The following is an 18,882-nucleotide window of genomic DNA, read 5'->3' on the forward strand; positions in this document are numbered from 1 at the left end:
GCAAGGAGTTAGTTTAGAGATATATCAGTATCAGAAGAGAATGAACTTATTTCCATGACATTTCGAACAAATGCTGAATATAGTTATCATAACATTAGGATGTGTCCATAAACTTTTTACGTGAATTTTCGTTTGTTAGGTAGATTAATTTTCAGTAATCAAAGCGGGAAAATTCTGTTCATCTTACAGATATGGACTCCAATTGGACCGTACACCGGTGAAGAACTGCGAACATTTGAAATTTGGTTGTGACGCTTACTGGCAATGCGCCGTGAAGCATGATACATCTCCAGAAAATCATCAAGCTGGTTCTTGTAAAATGGGACCATCGGACGATCCTTTCGCCGTAGTAGATAATCAGTTGAGAGTTAGGGGCATAAGAGGCGTCAGAGTGGCTGACACTAGCATCATGCCGAAGGTTGTTTCCGGTAATACAAACGCGCCTGCAATCATGATAGGTGAACGGGCTGCTGACTTTATCAAAAGAACTTGGGTGGGGTGAACAAAGCTTTTCAATGAAGAAGAGTATACATTTTGGAATCAAAACTTGATCATCTACGGAAATAAATTTATCATTGGTCGATGCGAAACGGTAATCAATATTTAGTTTATATAATCTTCAGATTTCATTTGAATAATACACGATGATACTTTTATGTGGCGAGTAGACATGAGAAAAATGAAAAATCTGTGTTAGTCGTAACGAACAAAATTATTCAATTACAAATACGCAATTCCTGATTGTTATGGAAGTATAACTTGACGAAATTAGAAATTCGACTCAATATTTTGGCAAATAAAGCAGATGCAACGGTTGCAATGACAGGAGACTAAAAGAAAACGATCCCTAAGAAATACGAAAAATTTGTTAAAGTGTGACAGTGAGGAAAAATCATGTAAGCAGTAACGGTCATTATTTCAACTTTTAACCCTTTTTTTTAGAAAAAAGGTATGACTTATTGTAAATAGTTCAATAATAACACGATATGCTTTATAATAATAGGTACAATTTACACTATTTTTAATATCGTAATAAAAATACAAATTTTCACCTGTATTTGTAAACTAGTATATTATAATTTTCGTATCGGTCACTCCTAATATGTTTGAAAGTTTCAAATGGCTCATTGAAATTAAATTTTAGAAGTATTAGAATGATAGAAGCAAATTTCAATAGTAGAATGCACTGTAAATTCTTTATAGTATGGGTTAAGATATATATCCAGCAAAATAAAGACTATTAAAAAGAATTGATGAATTGTAAACTAAAATATTTTAAAGAACGATAATGGAGATTGAAGAAAATTATTAAATTTTCGGATGTTTTTGAATATTTTTGTATAGACTATATTATGGGAAAAAACATTTCAGAACGAACGCTTTATCTTCATTTGAAAATAGTTATTCAACCATTGATCAATATCACAATAAGAAAGTTGTGGCTTTCATGGCCTGACAACATACAGTTCATACTATTAAGACTTTAGAGTATAAGTTTAATCTTTTAAAAAAAATTATCCGAATTTTTGGTCGAATCTTTTATATTTAACATCATTAGGGATGGAATGACATACAGGAATTGTACGTATTGCGTAATAGTTCAATACTAGATATGTGACATTTAGGATCGATAATTGCTAACCAGAGATTATAATTAATTCATTAAAGAATCGCAAATTAGCTTATACTCCGAAGTCTCGACTTTAAGAGCTGTGTGTGTTATGATTAGATTAGATAATGAAGGTTTTGTAATGTAAGCAATCGTTACTTATTTATAGTATACGGGAAGATGTTACTGAAAAACGTGGTATTATTTCCGTTACAAATAAATTCAATTTAAATATAACCTTTCTGCGACATAAGATATAAATTACTATAAAAATTAATTGAGATAATTATGATAATTGAAAATTATGAAAGCCAAGATTGAAATAGGCCTGGCAATATTACTGTTACAGGAAACAATCGAATTCTTAACATAAATGTAATATTGCAAATATAGAAATAAAAAGGAATATAAAACATCTAATACATTTCCTCCCCATTACCCTGCAAATTGACATAACTTACGATTTTGAAATTTTATTTTAATTGCAAATTATATTGGTTTATACAAAATTGATTGATTATATAGTTATACTAAATGGATAAAATAAACGTTTAATGTTTGCACAGTTTTTAATTTTTCAATATAAAGTTATACGTATTAATTAACTTTACCGCGACGCGAATTTTCGTTAAGAAAGACAATTATTCCTTATCCTGCAAAATAGGCGTGGCTGATACAGATATAGTATAACTGCTTCCATGTGGAAGCAATCAAGGACACTTAAGTAATAAGAGGCTCTCGATTTAAAGTGTCAACAAGTTGATATTGACCGACCATTACACCTGTGGACCAAAGGTGTGGCTCACGAGTTACTATCGAGATAGTATTTATTTGCACGAATTTGCGATATCTTCATTCAAAGCTTTAACCTCCCCGAATACAAATATATTAACCATTAGTAAGTAATATGGTTTATTAAAGTCATATTGAAAATTTTATTCTTTAGTTTCTGGAAAACAAAGAAGAAAAACTGCCACCACCTAAAAAGACTTGTAGCTATAGGAGCTTGTAGCTTCTAACAATAAAAGAATAAAATAAACTGTGTTCCTTTAATTTCTTGTCTTGTAATTTCTTTCACAACTTCTCTCGCTAGATCTACCTTATCATTAATAATTTACTAAGGAAAAAGAAGAATTTTATGTTTATTCTATATTCACTTCAATGATCAATAATTGATAATAGAAAAACAGTATTGAATTTCAACTCAGTCAAATATAATGACACTTGCATTTGCTAAAATTGTTTGAAATTTTCATCACGGGTCTGACACGTTAATACTTTGATTAAAAATAAGTTATGGAATTTCTAAATGATATTTCATAAAGTTTAATTACAAATTTTCCTTGAAATTTCTATTAAAACTACGCATGTGAAAGGTAACGAAATTTAATTTAAACCTTCAGTAAATTCTATCATCAAAATATGCCATAAGTAATTTCACTAATATGATTCAAATTTTAACTGAATGTACAAAGAATAACCAAACCTGATCATTTGCATTCAAGAAATGTAGTGATTAAATACTCCGTTAAATGAGATCAGCAGTAGCACTTGCAATAACATCATCATTAGTACACTTTTAGAGCGATGTAATATACATAATGATATGACAGTAACAAGGTATGAAATTAATATTTGAAATATTCTAAAAATAGAACTCGGATAAAGTTTCACATGTTAAATCTCAGCATGGGTCCTACAGTAAACACGGCTACGTGATTCTGCTCAAGTAATAATGATACGTCAAAACTGTTCAGGTCGTTGACACTGACGTCTGAAAGATGTCAAGTACGACGTTGATGCTATGAAAAGGTATTATTTGCATATCGTCTTGTATATACACGATATAATCCCCAATTCTACAATGCCCTCTTCTCTTGCACGTCACAAAATAAATATTACTATAAAAATCTTTGTAATCAATTATTTTCTAATTAAGCCAGACATATTTACTACATGTGCTTAAAACCTACATTTTTATATTAACTCTTAATTATTCTTAATATGGGTATAAAATGTTCAGTGCCTAAGATGAAAATATATTTATTTATGATTTAATTTCATTAATGAGAATGTAGTTAAGAATTTGCTCTTAATTTTATTTAATACTTTTAATGTATTAAATATTAAAAATCTGCGGGAGTAGGTCTGACTTTCTAATTATTACAAATGTTGAAAATAGACATGACAAAAAATCTACTTAATTTATCATATTATAATAGTTTAACTGAAAAAATTATGTGAATATAATTTTTGTTACTAAACAAGATATGTATTTTCTACGTGTACACGTTGGTAATTTAATTGATTTCCATATATTTAAAGAAATCTCGAATATAATAAACTTCTGGTCTGAATTTCCTTAAAACTATGTGTGTTAAGACATTTTAAGGGTCGATATCGTGGGAAATCCAATAATTTTATCTAATATTCGTGAATACATTATTATTTAATCAGTTTAAATGAAAGGTTATTCAATTTTACCGAATAGAAATAAAATCCATGTTACTTACAGAGTGGCATACTGCACAATATTAATATATAATATTAACTTACAAATGATATACTTCTATAATTACGAAGAATAGCATAATAAGAAACTTACAATTATATTTTTTATGATGCATTTATTTTTCATCCACGATTACATACAAAGTAATATTATTATTCAACACACACACACACACACACATATATATGAAAAAAGTTTTGCAATTACACGAATTTTTTTCAACGTCAATACAAGATCGTTTTTCTAAAACCATTTTTGGATCCACTTCAAAGAGTGACATTATAAACTTATACTAACATAAGTAATCTTAATTCTAAAGGACTAGATTCGCCATGGTTTTCCTCCCTTTCCTTATAAGCCGATAGAAAGTATCAACATTCCGTCCAAATCGTTATTGTAATTAATAAGAACTGCTTCGCCTACGTTTACTGCATCTATACATCTTCCGTATTTTCTGAATGTCTCTTTTACTGAACCCTTCTCTCTGCCCCAGCTGGATCTGCGATGTACTCTGAAATGTTTCACAAACAAAGCGTTCAAAAAACCACATATTGAAAAAAAGTTAATTCTGAAAGATGAATGAAAAGAACCTATTTCCAATCGACCGTTTTAAAAACTGCTTTAACTGAGAGCTTAAATTTGAAAATAACATGTTCCTGAATAACGAATTCATCTACATACTTTTTAGATGAATCCATTTGTTTAACAAACATTCCAAAAATTCATTCATTTTCTATGATTTCCCTGTGAAGTTCCTATACATTCTCGCATAAAATTCTATACGTATCAAAATTAATTATATGGTTACATTGGACTTTGATACATAATATTACAAATAAAATTTGTATTATCATTATTTTATATTATTATTCATAAAATAGTATTATGTTTACAGAAAAGTTAGCATTAACACCTCGTGTGATCTTCGATCTAAACAACAGCACAAGGCGTTAAGAAATTTCAATGATAAACAAAGCCTTTTTAATAAATCAACGGTGAAATGTAATATGATATGGGAACAGGTACCAATAAATCTCATAAAATTTAGGAAACTTTGATTTACAGAATCGTCAAAAATTCAGACAGCTATAAACCTTGATAACTTCGGTTTAATATATTGCTCACCTTTGGGATTATGGTAGGTTGACCGTTCTTGGAAAACGCATTTGCGGAGTAATGCATTACGCTTCCGTAATCGTATCCGACACCGAACGCGTCAGTGGTCTGTCTGGACGCTTTTTCAAAATTTCCAGCATGACCTAAATAAATAACGACATATGGTAACGGTAGGGGTATTTTGAAAATACCTATAGATTTTAGTACGACACATGAATGTTCTTCTTATGTAAAAATAGAAGAGGAAGGAAGTATTAAAAATTTATTTAAAAATCCGATCTTTTTAGTCATAGAATTGATAGTATTAAAATGAAAAATGTAGTAACATAGATTTTGTGGCAAATATGGGATTACCATTATTGTTTTATGAAAAAAAATCCGTAACTATAGGATCAAATAAAATCTTATTTTAAATTACAAAAAAAGCATTTTTAACTAACAATGATGATAACTCGTTGCGTTGAATATACTAACGCCATTCATGTACCACATACCATTCAAAATATTATTCCATTGAATCCAAATAAATTCGTCCCGCTCGTATCTGCTTTGTTCATGCAAGAATCCTATTGCGTGCATTAGCTCGTGTATTACCGTGCCCTTTTTCACGACACAACCTGGAACTTGTAAATTCACGTCTTGTCGTCCACCGATTCTTCCTACGCTGCTCCAACAACCAGTCTCGCCAGCTGTGATCCTGATATAATCGGTCTCCTCACCATTATAAGGTTTAAACTTTATGCATGTGTACTTGTGGTAATCGTTCATAGCGTCTTGAATCAATTTTCGCTGTTTCTCATCTGAAATTTATTTTAATTTCAGGAAATGTTACTTTTTATTTTTAGATTTACGTAGAACTCTGTTGGCTCATCAATACCTTGTAAAATACGACATTACAAATAACATTACAAAAGTACATAATATGAAAAGAATTTAAATCGTAAAACACAAAGTAAAGTACCTATTGTTGAAAAACTTTTGATCGTAGAAATAAATATTTAGCCCTTTCATAGATAATTCTCATTTCTGCAGGTATTATAAAACACTCTATGAAAACAAAACTATATGTACATACATATAAAGATTTGACATCCCTTCATGTCTTTTTAGAATTATAACGAATTCTTTGAATAATAAGAATTAATTTCACAATTTTAAAAATATTCTATAACCAAACGTATATAGTTTATACTTCAAACACATTATCATCTATTGTATTTTTTAATAAATTATATTAATTCATTTCCATTTTATTATTAGCATTCTACAATAATTTCAAAACATTTGCAGAATTAACGATAATAATAATTACAATAAAATTATGACATGACTATCAACTTCCTTCTGGATCGTGAACTTTTCTTTCTTTAAACAAAGTAAGTATACATGAAAATCATAAATATAGCATTTTATAGAGTATTCTATCCAGTTCTACAGTACAAAGAAAATAATATTTTCATAACACATTACTGCAGTTCATTAACCCTCAAGATCAATGTTGTATATCGAACAACAAAACCTAGTCAGTTTGACTTACAGAAACGAAAAAAATATCGTTCACTTTCCAGTTTAACACGTTCCGCGCTGCGTGGGTCACTGGAATTTCCCTTCAGGCTGTTTAGTATTTTGATCAAAAGGCAAATAGAATCATATGTCGATTAACAGTGTTCAACATAAATTACATGATAAATCAGATCTGATCGATTCAGTACGGAACACGTTACTAATTCGATATTTTTCTATATGTTTAATCATAGATCGTAATAACAACGATATTTCCAAAAATAATGCCGGAGTGCATTCTTTTGTTACGTGTCTAGTTCTTTGACTTCAATTGCTAATTGCAGGTAAATGTTAATAAACAACTTAATAAATGATTTACTTATTAATGTTGATTTATTTTAACGCTATAAATTAATTGTGTACCACCGGTAGTACACGCCGGTGTGAACGTGTTAAATCCTGTCCTGTACGTTAATATAAATAAAAAAACGTAATACTACTTACTAAAGTACGGACTGATCATGTAAGGAACAACACCACCTGGCCAACGAGAGGATTCCGCTTTTAAACCATTTTTCCCCAGCTGGGGTGGAAACAGAATGTCACCCTCCGCGTAGCTACCCAACTCTTCCGGATTACGGTCCCAACCCTCATGCCAGTTCGCCACAGCAGCTCCTGTTGCGTTATCTGGGAACTGGTAAAGAAGTTCACCGAAGTGGTGTAAATGAGCGATCACTCCCTCGGGACTGTCCACTGAATTATCCAGGACGTCGCGGCGCTGGAATGGCCAGCCCGATGTAAAAGTTACAAGAACGAACACGAACAAATAAATAACCGAACAATGGAAACTCATGGTGGATTTATTTATAGAAAAAGTGGCGTTTAACAGGGATCTCTTCTGATATTCGAAGCAATTCCACTGACGAAAATCGGCCGATTCTTCCTGACTTTATACACATCGGAGAAACCCCACCCGCGGAACTACTCAATGCTTCCATGCGGAAGCGATCGGGGACAGTCTCTGATAACCGTGGACTTTGGGTAACAGGAAGTCGAGATTTGCTAGCTTGATTTCAAGAAGCTTCCCACGACTCACCGGACAGCATTTATAATTGTCATATATAGAATAATATTCGTCAAGGTACGTAATACGAAAAATTAAGTGCTGTAAACTTCTCTTCTACAGTATTCTTATTTTCGATTTAATAAAAAGAAATCCATTTTTATTCAATTCACACCCAATTGTATCCAGCTATAGAAGAAACGTATATTTCTGATGAAGAAATGAAAAATTTGAAATTAACGTTATTTTCTTTTTAAAAGCGACCATGTGATAGCGTAACGTGTAATGTTACGATTCAAGTTTGTACTTTTAATAGAAGTTATTATTAGATTATTTGACCCTCAGAATTGCTTTACTTGCTGTTATATAAGGAACAAAATATAAAGAAATTGCTATCATTTTTTCTTGCTCTATAAGAAAAATGAATAAGACAATGATCACTATTTAGAGACTCAAAAAATAAACCACAAGAGTTTACTTAAATCCATTAATAGTATTCCTCAGTAATAGTTACATTGTTCTTTGAAATATCAAAGTATTATTTACATATCGTTATAGACGTTCTTTCACGCTGACTAAAATTAACATCCTCCTTCGCACTTTATTCACATGCAAATTTCGCTGGACTCTATCGATACTGGATATTTCCTGAGGACCTTGCTAGATCCTTCACACCGGTGACTGAGACCATCGAAGGTCGGTAATAAAGTCCTCCTTTATATTCCCACTGAGCCCGTTATGGATTATGATATTTCTTTTATTGGGAAATTTCCGTAAAAATCTCTTCGCACGCAACGGTCGATCATTTATAATATCTGTCATACTTCCCATTTCCGTCGAATTTATAATAACAGTCGATGAATCATGTATACATAACCCGACATTTGTCCCCTGACGGACAGTCCTCTCATGCATACTGCATAACAATTATAAAAGAATATTTTGAATTTTTCGATAACGTGTTAAAATTTTTAATGAAATTCCGGATCTCATTATGCTGTTTCTAACTATAACTGTAATTCACCGATAAGAAAAACCATATCGAAACAAGGAATTATTTAAAACCGGTTCAATGCGTATCTAGTATGTTCTCTATGTTACAGTTAAATTGCCTAAACATAAATTCACCCTTTCCCTCTTTACATTAACGAGATAATTGTTTCCTTAAGTTCCTGAATTGTATTTGCCTGGTGATTTACATTTATTAGAACACGTATGAATATAATTAACATGAACAGTTCACACCAAAATTATTCACTAATTTCTAACTGTATATTTCTAATCTTAAAATCAACTCAAAACTATCTTATTCCTTTATTTAATGAAACCAATATATGTACATAGACATATTACATTATTATATATTTTAGTATATACCTAAAAAGATTTTTTTTAATTTCTTTCAAATTTATTAATCCTAAAATTCTATACTTTGTTATATAAAATAAAATATTATATTCAAGCTGCATATATTCTTACATTATTTTATCAGAAAATTTGAAATGAAATATCTCATTCGCTATTTGAATTTATTTTTAAGTTTTCATTACATATCGATATTGCGACATTCTGGAGTTATATTCACGATGGAACGATTTAGATAAGCACACACTCATGCGCATTAGAATTTGATTCCTGAAAACGCTGGTGTCGCCTCTGCAAAAGTCCTCTGTACTATTGTAGGTGTTCGTAAACTACATCTACACACGCATTTTCAAGTGCATTTCCCGGCAAATATCGTTCGAGCGATATCAATGATACGAGTATAAATATCAAACGAATTTCAATTACATTTTAAAATAATGACTCTTGACAATTCGTGGCACGTGATCAGAACTGCCGCTGCAGAAAACAAACATGAATTGGTGTTGTCAGGACCGGTTATATCGGAATTAATTGAAAAACGAGGTTTCGACAAGTCTTTATTTAACCTGCAACACCTAAACTTTTTAAATATAACACAGACGTGTTTGGAAGAAGTACCAGAAGAAATTGAAAAATTACAGAATCTTACAACTTTAGTATTACACTCGAATCAGATTTCAAAAATACCCAGTACTATTGACAAATTGGAAAAACTAAAGGTTCTCGATTGCTCCAGGAACAAATTAACATCTTTGCCAGATGAAATCGGAAAACTTCCGCAATTGACAACGATGAACTTGAGTTCAAATCTTTTGACTTTGTTGCCTAGCCAAGCTGCTAATGTTAAATTGAGTGTTTTGAATCTATCAAACAACAAATTTGAAAACTTTCCTGATGTGTGTTATGCAGAACTGATTCATCTTTCTGAGATTTATGTTAATGGAAATGAAATAAAGGAAATCCCTATAACTATAAATCAATTACCATCTTTGAAAATATTAAATGTAGCTGATAATTCAATTTCAGGTAATACCCTTGAAACATATATAGACATTTCATACATTATTAATTTAATTTCTCCTTATATTCTTTGTTTTTAAAAATTTACTTCATTAAATATTTATGTTGCAGTTGTACCTGGTGAAGTTGCTGATTGTAATAAACTAAAAGAATTATATCTGAAAGGAAACACTTTGAAAGATAAAAGATTATCAAAATTGGTTGATCAATGTCGCACTAAACAAATAATAGAATATATTAAGTTACATTGTCCTGTAACTAGCAGTTCAACTGCTTCAAATGCCAAAGGGAAAAAGGGCAAGAAAGCACAGAAATTTTCAGAATCCGAAAGTATTGTTAAAGAAATAAATAGTTTATCGCACAAATTAAAAGTTTTCAAAGTGACGGATGATACACCATTAATCAAAATTACGAAACATGTAAAAAGCATTAGACCGTATATCGCAGCTTGTATTATTAAACATGTGAAATTCACAGATGATAGTTTCAAAAAATTTATTCAACTTCAGACTAAATTACATGATGGAATATGTGAAAAAAGAAATGCGGCTACCATTGCTACACATGATTTTAAATTACTCAAACCTGGTAAATATATTTAGAAACCTGGCAATTAAGTGTGTGAAAATATATTCTAATATTATACTAATTACGTAGGTGATTTGGTATACACTGCAAAACCTCCAACGTTGTTAGAAATTAAACCTTTATCATATAATAAGGTTTATACTGGAGCTGCATTATTCCAACAATTACAAACAGAAGCTGATAATTTAAGAAAAGAAAAAAAGCGCAATGTATATTCTGGCATTCATAAGTATCTTTATCTATTAGAAGGTAAACCTTTATTTCCATGTTTATTGGATGCCTCAGAACAAGTCATATCATTTCCACCCATAACGAATAGTGATATTACAAAAATGTCAGTAAACACTGAAACTATATTGGTAGAAGTAACTAGTGCTACATCCTATTGTATTTGCAGGTGAGATGAAAATTTATGAATTAAGCATATATACTTACAGTCTTGTTATTTTTGTTTTCTATTCTAATAGTTTTATATTTTAACAGAAATGTTTTGGATCAATTTTTAAAAGAGATGGTCACACTCGGTTTTGGATGTTCCTTAGAACAAGAAAGTACTACAAATTATCATACTTTAGTTGTGGAACAAATAAAAGTAGTAGATATGGATGGTAACATGATACTAGTTTACCCTTCAAGAGCAGACTTAAACTTTGAAGATAATTTAATAAGTGTGTTGCGAGACTAATAACTAACTGTGAGTAATTTAACTTTATTAATGTGTTATTTGTTTCACCTATAATTATTTTGTTTTTTTATAAGTGATGTTTTGTCATTGATGAAATAACAAATATCGATTTGATTTTGTTTCTATGGTATAAATTATTTTTGTAACATCCTGTAATGGTTAAAATAAGTTGTTGCATATTAATTTAATGTATGTAGTGTATCTTTTATACGTAACTTTTTTGGTATATACAGATGTACATTACAGATTAAGTATAATAAAATATTTTTGTACTGAAAACAAATTATTTGTAATAATAATAATAATAATAACAGCAACATATGTTTCTTTAATGTTATAAATGTTAATACATGAAAAATAAAAATTAAATAAAATTGAGTGATTATATATTAACATTTAACACCTTACATATGTGCAGTTAAATGTATATTTATTCTAGAAAATTTTATATATCATTCTAATTTTGTATGCAAAAGGGACGATGAGGAATTAATTTAGAAATTAATTTACAATATTTGAAGCCAATTTGAAGGCATATACATTGAAGAATTATATATAATATCAGTGAATAATAAATGATCAAAAATTGCCAATATCTCTCATAATACAACTGATGATATCAACAACTCAGTTCACACACCTAGAAAAGTGCTAAGTGTACAGTCAGATAAGATCAAGGACACTTTCAAACTAAATTGAAGTGGAAATAAACCATTGAAATCTTACTAGAAAAGTCATATGCCCGCTTGTAATTTTCTACTTAGTTAAAAGAAAAAATATGATTATTGACTTTTGTTTCATTCTTCCTTTTTAAGACTTTGGCAAGTTGGCACTTGAAGTATTAATCGAATGTAAAACCTGTAAAAGAGATTTGATATGTTATAAAAATCACTGTAAGCATTAAGAAATTTCTTTCAAATTTTATTTGAAATTCTTGTAAAAAATAAAAAATGTGAATTCTGTTTTAAGTATCACTTTATAAACATAAACATTTTTACATCAACAAAGCAATATTTTCAGTATGAGATCAAGCACCCAGTGACTATATTTCTCCGTTTTCTTAAAATAAATATATTTTTTTCAATCTTAAATTTGACAATAATAAAACTTTATTTGAGAATATACTTTTAATATATCCGAATATTTTGCAAAACGCTTATTGTATGTTTAACATTTTAAGGATACTTTAGATTAAAACCTGTATATAGAATGTACATAGTACTTAGGGCAGATTATACCTCTGTTCGTATTGAAAATAGAAAAAAGATTGTAAAGAAAATCAATGCACTATTTGACAAGCTCTATCATACTCCAATACTAGTTTTTGTCGTAAATACAGTAATGCAGTTGCAATTGCACTTTTTTTACATAAATCGATTCTTTGTTATTTTAAAAAAGATTCAAGGTACTATCATTGAAAACTCAATATTTTTCAAAATATTTTACTTTGAATACTCAATGTTGTGTGAATATTTTATCATATTGGGGTCACTTCCCTGCTATGCTATTTATTAAAAGCGTGCTTTCAGTAAAACATAGATAAAAGGTACTTCTGAGTACTTTTTTTCTCTATATCCTTTTGGCAAAAGTGTAATCGGACAATATCAATATTTATTAATATCTAGAATATTCGTAACTATTTTTACACTTTAAAATAAATATATCTATCTAAATATAGCATTAACATTTATTTTGTTAGATCACACACAATCGTAACTACTTAATAACACGTATCATTATCTTACAAAGGATGTAGCGGTTATCCGCAAATTCAAATACAAGTGAAAAACCGCCGTTTACGTGCAGCTGACGACACTGGCGCTGTTGTATCGCGAATCATCCCATAATAAGCCGGTGAAGAATTCTCATCTGTTTTTATAAATATTGTACTTTGTTTTGTGTATCTCAATTCAGTGTAAACAATAAACGTTGTCTTAGTGGGATATTTTTTTTTCATTTTAAAATTCATAAGCAGTGTAAAGTTCATACTAAAATATTTTTACGACTGGAAGAAATTTGCATGAATTTTCTGAACTTTCCACATGCGCGAATGTTTGAAGTGTTAACATGGCGCCGAAACATGACTGGCTATGACGGGAGAATGAAATCAAAATTTTTGAGGTTAGTTGATCATTTTGTCTTAAATATTGTCGCATTCTGTAATTTTATTATGTTTAATAACAATAATTTTGCGAATATCACAACATAGATGTTTACAGTGTACGTATATTAAAAGAAATACTCTTGTCATTGCAAAAAACACGTGTCACATTGTATAATATATCCATTGTTTTTATAATGATTTAGCAAAATATCTCAATAGTAATAACAGACGCATTACACGTTTCCCGTTGAATAAATGATATTTAGTGTATTTGCTACATTATTTGAGTTGTTAGTTTTATTTTAGAAACTGTAGATTGCATATATTGATGCAATGTTGTAGAAATTTCAATGCCAACATTTATTTTATCTTTTCACATTGTTTTTATATCAGTGTTCAGTACATCAAATAAATTTATTTTTCTAATTATTTGGAGTGGTACAAATTTTAAAGCAACGGTATTAATAAATAGTTATCATTAGACTGCGGATCTTTATGTAAATTCACATTTTCATAACAGCTTTAGAGCAGCAGTTATATATAAACTTAGTTTTAGTAGTATGTATTTTATGGAATGTGGTATAAGTACATAAAATCCGCATTCTAATTATTATAATAGGTAAATTATGACACATATCCATATATATGATAGAAATATGTTCATGTTAATAAATATCTAATAATGGTTAATTTTATTGTTTATAAGACTAATAACTCATTTTATATTCTTTATACATACGTGCTATACAATAATGTGCTTATAATATATTTTGTACTAATGCTTACAATAAAATAAAGATAATGGTCAATAATATATAAGGGACAAAAATATTTATTAAATATCATAAATCTTTTTTTACATCTTCCACACCATTTTCTATACCATAGGTACATTATTAAACAATCAACATTCAAATGCAATAAACATATAACTTAGCTATATGTTATATATTTGCAACAAAAAAGATTAAAGTACATTTTAGTAAATTATGTTAAAATAGTTCAAGACTAGTAATGATATTTCTTATAACTATTATTTTTTCTATTCCCATTATATCTCTATAAAAAAGTTTTCAAAAAATCATTAACACATATATAAATTATTTAAAAATATAAACCAGTCTGTTAAACTTACCTAAGCATAAAACCCTAAAACGGATATCTACTTAAACTTAATAAACATCTAGTTTAAACGAATTGTATTTTAATTGTTCTGAAATATAATGGGTAATGCTTATAGTTTGGTTCTTGTTAAAATAGAAGTTAAACAGTGATCAGCACTGTATTCCTATTCCATGTTAAAATAGATAATGAAGCCTAACTTTAAATCTGGCACATTGATTTTTGGATTAACATATAAAAATAGAATTAATTGTAAACATATTTAAGTATAATATCTCATAAATTAGGAAGATCAATTAATCACATTTAGTGGAAGTAGATGTTGTGGAATGCAATGACTTATTTTCCTTTAGTGCTTGTCTTTCCTTCAAGTCAATAATGCTCAAATTAATACAAGCTACATATCCATGTAATAATGAAATAGCAGTTTTAATAAATGCTATAGGTGCAGTCATGTACATAATCAGTCTGAATAAACTTATGCCAGCCACTGAAATAGAAATTTATATCATTTATAATATTCTACAAAATTTATATATTAATAATGAATACCTGAAAAAAAATATAATACTCACAAATAGGTCCTTCTGTAAAGTAAATAAGATATAAAGCAGCATAAAATGCTTCATTTCCAGCACACATAAAGAATAAAACTGTACGATTAGTATAATATACTTTCATAATTGGATTTTCAGACATATCGATAAATTTGTGACTAGTTTTTCCTTGTAAAAGTGAGCTGTAATATAATTATACAATAAAAAATATATTTATATTTTCATAGTTTTATATAAACATTAGAGTAAATCTGTATAAACGTTAAAATTGGGCCTTACGCATGAATATATATCCAGTGACAAGCGATATCAATTGCCATACTTAATTGAAACCAAAATGTGTATGACGGATAAAGTACACATAATGTGGCTAATAAACACATAGTACCAACACGGTCGGTCAGTTGATCCAACATAGCTCCAAATTTGGTGCCCTGATTAAAATATCTAGCTGCATGACCATCCACTGCATCCAATAATGCACTAATTATATAACACCATGATGCAATGATATGGTTGGTTGGCATAAAATAAAAGGATATTAGAGCCAAAATCACTCTTCCATAGCCTGTTAATGTACATATACATTAGTACGTTGACCATATTTGTATATTCTTTTCTTTAGATGTTATTTAATTATTATTAATTTATTTTATATTTTTAAAAATACATAATATACATTCTATTAATTCTATTAATTCTATAATAATTTTGGAACCTTTTTCATAGAAACATAATTAAATGCTTTTGATGTTTTAAATATACTAGTGTATTATATAAAGGACTAGATTCATAGATTCATATAGATTGGTATGAGAAGACTTTGAAATGCTATGCTGATACTTTTATTTTATTATACTCTATATCTGGAAAAACTAACTTATAAACATTTGAAATCTTTTAGATATATATTTAATATATTTCAATACTATAAACATTGAAAAATTCACATTATCACGTAAAATAAGGCTGTATATATACGCAATCTCAATATTTAATATCCCAAGTTTCACTAAGAGTTAATGAAATTATAACATGAACATTATGATATTAATATTTTGACTAAAAATATTTATCATTTATTATCCTACTCAAAGTATTAAACAGAAACCTTTTCTGTCAATTGTTAAATACAAATTGCCACAATATACAAATTTTTATGTATTATAAACACTTTAATTTAACAAAAATTCATACTATTTCATTGTATGCAAGAATGCTTTAATTGTAATCAAATTACTTTTAGAATATGAAAATGCTACGTATTTACTTACCGATAATATTAGGTACAAACAAGAAAATATTCTCAGATTCCGTCATTTTACCGCCTTTGGATATCTATCGCTATTTGAAAAATGTATTTATAACGCAACCTGTTATCTGTAGTCGAATGTAAAGATTTATCTATTATCTGAGGTCATCTGTAACTTACGAACTTGGTAATTGTCTGATTGCTTTTTTGCGTTGTGCTCTCTTCAATTTAATCTAAATCACTGTAAAGAAGCACAATGTAACACATATAACGTCAATGAAACGGGTAGAATCGACGATTCTATCGTATCGTACTTGCGAGTTCGAGATACATCGATCCTCGTGACGCATGTAGCAGTCACATAACAGTATCGTATCAAAAGAGATTTTTGAAGATTCCAAAAAATATATATTTTCTTAAACAACGCCGAAATAAAAAATAATATAACATTTTTCATAAACTGTAGTTCACGTACGTGTACATTAACTTTAAAAGCAAAAATTTCTTCCTCTTAAATCTATAGTCACATTTTTGAATCTTAATATTTAAATAAACATCGAACTATCATAATAACATCATGATGCAAAATGTAAACATTTATATTTGATAATCTATTATAAAGGACTTTAGTAATAATTGTATGAAACATATTAAAAAACAGGAGCGGTAGTGAACAGCTTGACATTTAGTTACGCTCCTGCAGCCAGACGACATTTTCGGAGGCTAAACGATTGGTCCGCCGTTTCTCTGCGCAAAAGCGATCGTTTATTGTGTCGCGAGAAAACTATCTGTTCAGGTTTACGTCAGTTTTCTTGTAACATCTTTCCGATATGACGAAGCAAGAGTAATTCCCATGAAATAATAGTGAAATTAAGCCAACCATTTCAGTGTCAAAGCTGATTAATTGTACCAGTCACATTTGGACAGAGTGCTGTGAAGTTTCGGGTGGGCTACTTTTTTTCAATTGGACACATTTCGCATTATGTTCGAAATGAATCCCAATAACGAAAATTTTTGGCGGCCGATAAATGAAATATTTCTGTGAAAAACCGTACCGAGGGTTTTGTGTTGTTATGTGAAAGTGCACAGGCAGAAGTACCATAATGCGATCGATAATTCACTGACGATTTTAGAATACGCTTCAATGATCCGATCGGAGTATTTGTGGCTCCACGAGACGTTTTTATTTGTCAGTGAAATGTTTCGAAAGTGTTTGTAGTGTCTTCCGAAGCCCATGTACAAACGGAACAGTGATACAAACCAAGTATATACTTTTCAGTGTGTGCGCGTGCAATGCCAGAAACATGGTTACTGTTTTGTACAAATATGTTTTCGCGTCTTCCGTCCGTTCACGGTTGGAGCAACGCCACTAGTAAATTGCATTTAGTGTAAAAGAAAAAAAAATTAAATTTTACGTAGAAACATACGTGAGAAAAATGTGCATTTTAATATCGACAGCGGCCATTTTGAATTTATGAGTGGTGCGAACTACGCTGATTATCAAACTCACTTTATATCACCAAAATTGGACTTTCTTCAACATCTTCCTAAGAATTATCAAAACCTGTGACATGAATTTGAAATGTCAGCCGAAGGCATTTACAGCTTCTCATTGTTGAATTAACATCTTGTCGAGTGCTACCTAAAACATTCCAATTCATTTTTGTTATACGATTTAATGTGATTCGTTGTTACATGTATTTTCGATATGAATTGAGTTAACTAAAGCTTTTATCATTAAAAAGAAGTAATTGTAATAGATTATTTATTTGATTTAAAAAGAAATATATTAAAATTATGTAGCTCCAATATTTCCTTATTCATAAAAAACAATAAACAATGTTGTATTGAGAACGTGTCGATAGTAAGACAAGGTAATAGACAAAATTGTGGTGCTTCATGATTTGAAATTTCTCTTCTAACAAAAATTTGCACTAGCACGATAAATGGATTTCATTCTATGAGATATTCGATGTAACATGTGTTTCAATTCGATGAAACACGGAACATGTTTTATCGGTAGTTGTGGTCGAAGCGGTAGCTGACAAGTCAATCTGAAATAACCTCAACAACGAAGGATTATTAATATCAATAACGAAAATGAATCGGACGTTCGAATTTCATATGTTATAATGAAAGATTATAATTTAATTCACTGTATACTACACCAATTGGAAGAAAGATATCATGGAAGTATGATGGTTAATCTGATTGAACGACAGTCACGACACTAGATGGTGGACGGTGCCATTTTTGTCACCTTTGCATCGCGCATGGTACGCGCGTAAAGACGGAAAGATTTTCAACTGAACCCTTATAATTATCATAAAAATAATTATTGCTGTCTGAGTGTATGGTTCTTCGAGTTAAATCGAACATTATTAGT

General features: G+C 29.6%; 4 protein-coding genes across 11 annotated transcripts in view; 2 read left to right on the forward strand and 2 right to left on the reverse strand.

Moving 5' to 3' along the window:
- The window catches only part of LOC116429620 (glucose dehydrogenase [FAD, quinone]), a 28,700-nt gene extending 26,694 nt beyond the window's left edge, over window positions 1-2,006 (forward strand). The window contains exon 8 of the mRNA XM_031982746.2: window positions 190-2,006. Coding sequence (XP_031838606.1) covers window positions 190-502 — 313 coding nt within the window. The 3' untranslated portion in view covers window positions 503-2,006. The remainder of the gene's footprint in view (window positions 1-189) is intronic.
- Window positions 2,007-4,521: 2,515 nt separating this feature from the next.
- LOC116429728 (zinc metalloproteinase nas-4) lies at window positions 4,522-7,645 on the reverse strand. The gene is made up of 4 exons (XM_031983002.1): window positions 7,245-7,645; window positions 5,732-6,037; window positions 5,247-5,380; window positions 4,522-4,632 (listed from the first exon to the last, which is right to left on the reverse strand). Exons 1-4 carry the CDS (start codon window positions 7,591-7,593, stop codon window positions 4,522-4,524), a joined length of 900 nt encoding a protein of 299 aa, XP_031838862.1. The 5' UTR covers window positions 7,594-7,645.
- Window positions 7,646-9,460: 1,815 nt separating this feature from the next.
- Window positions 9,461-13,177, forward strand: LOC116429621 (leucine-rich repeat-containing protein 47). Of its 2 annotated transcripts, XM_031982747.2 has the most exons (5): window positions 9,461-10,194; window positions 10,300-10,776; window positions 10,846-11,173; window positions 11,260-11,470; window positions 13,161-13,177. In XM_031982747.2, the coding sequence occupies exons 1-4, from the start codon at window positions 9,606-9,608 to the stop codon at window positions 11,459-11,461; spliced, it is 1,596 nt and encodes a 531-aa protein (XP_031838607.1). In that variant the 5' UTR covers window positions 9,461-9,605; the 3' UTR covers window positions 11,462-11,470; window positions 13,161-13,177. The 2 variants fall into 2 exon arrangements, with proteins under 2 accessions (XP_031838607.1, XP_031838608.1); XM_031982748.2 differs by lacking the exon at window positions 13,161-13,177 and having other exon boundaries at window positions 11,260-11,776.
- Window positions 13,178-14,379: 1,202 nt separating this feature from the next.
- On the reverse strand, window positions 14,380-18,670 carry Pis (phosphatidylinositol synthase). Of its 7 annotated transcripts, none has more exons than XM_076371517.1 (6): window positions 18,653-18,670; window positions 18,007-18,138; window positions 16,519-16,737; window positions 15,524-15,812; window positions 15,263-15,426; window positions 14,380-15,177 (listed from the first exon to the last, which is right to left on the reverse strand). In XM_076371517.1, the coding sequence occupies exons 3-6, from the start codon at window positions 16,562-16,564 to the stop codon at window positions 14,984-14,986; spliced, it is 693 nt and encodes a 230-aa protein (XP_076227632.1). In that variant the 5' UTR covers window positions 16,565-16,737; window positions 18,007-18,138; window positions 18,653-18,670; the 3' UTR covers window positions 14,380-14,983. The 7 variants fall into 7 exon arrangements, with proteins under 7 accessions (XP_076227632.1, XP_031838613.1, XP_031838614.1 ...); XM_031982753.2 differs by lacking the exons at window positions 18,007-18,138; window positions 18,653-18,670 and adding an exon at window positions 17,924-17,967 and having other exon boundaries at window positions 16,519-16,588; window positions 16,677-16,737; XM_031982754.2 differs by lacking the exons at window positions 18,007-18,138; window positions 18,653-18,670 and adding an exon at window positions 17,758-17,846 and having other exon boundaries at window positions 16,519-16,588; window positions 16,677-16,737.
- Window positions 18,671-18,882: the final 212 nt, after the last annotated feature.

Source organism: Nomia melanderi, chromosome 10, assembly GCF_051020985.1.
Source record: "Nomia melanderi isolate GNS246 chromosome 10, iyNomMela1, whole genome shotgun sequence".
Lineage (NCBI taxonomy): Eukaryota > Metazoa > Arthropoda > Insecta > Hymenoptera > Halictidae > Nomia > Nomia melanderi.

Coding starts and splice junctions, on each gene's coding strand:
- LOC116429728 (XM_031983002.1), bottom strand. CDS start 7,593: ATGAGTTTCCATTGTTCGGTTATTTATTTGTTCGTGTTCGTTCTTGTA. Junction 6,038..7,244: donor CATGATCAGTCCGTACTTTA/GTAAGTAGTATT, acceptor AATAAATTTCAG/ATGAGAAACAGCGAAAATTG. Junction 5,381..5,731: donor ATGGAATAATATTTTGAATG/GTATGTGGTACA, acceptor TTATTTATTTAG/GTCATGCTGGAAATTTTGAA.
- LOC116429621 (XM_031982747.2), top strand. CDS start 9,606: ATGACTCTTGACAATTCGTGGCACGTGATCAGAACTGCCGCTGCAGAA. Junction 10,777..10,845: donor TTTTAAATTACTCAAACCTG/GTAAATATATTT, acceptor CTAATTACGTAG/GTGATTTGGTATACACTGCA. Junction 11,174..11,259: donor ACATCCTATTGTATTTGCAG/GTGAGATGAAAA, acceptor ATATTTTAACAG/AAATGTTTTGGATCAATTTT.
- Pis (XM_076371517.1), bottom strand. CDS start 16,564: ATGACGGAATCTGAGAATATTTTCTTGTTTGTACCTAATATTATCG. Junction 15,813..16,518: donor GTTTGTACCTAATATTATCG/GTAAGTAAATAC, acceptor GTACATTAACAG/GCTATGGAAGAGTGATTTTG. Junction 15,178..15,262: donor CTTTACAGAAGGACCTATTT/GTGAGTATTATA, acceptor TTTCTATTTCAG/TGGCTGGCATAAGTTTATTC.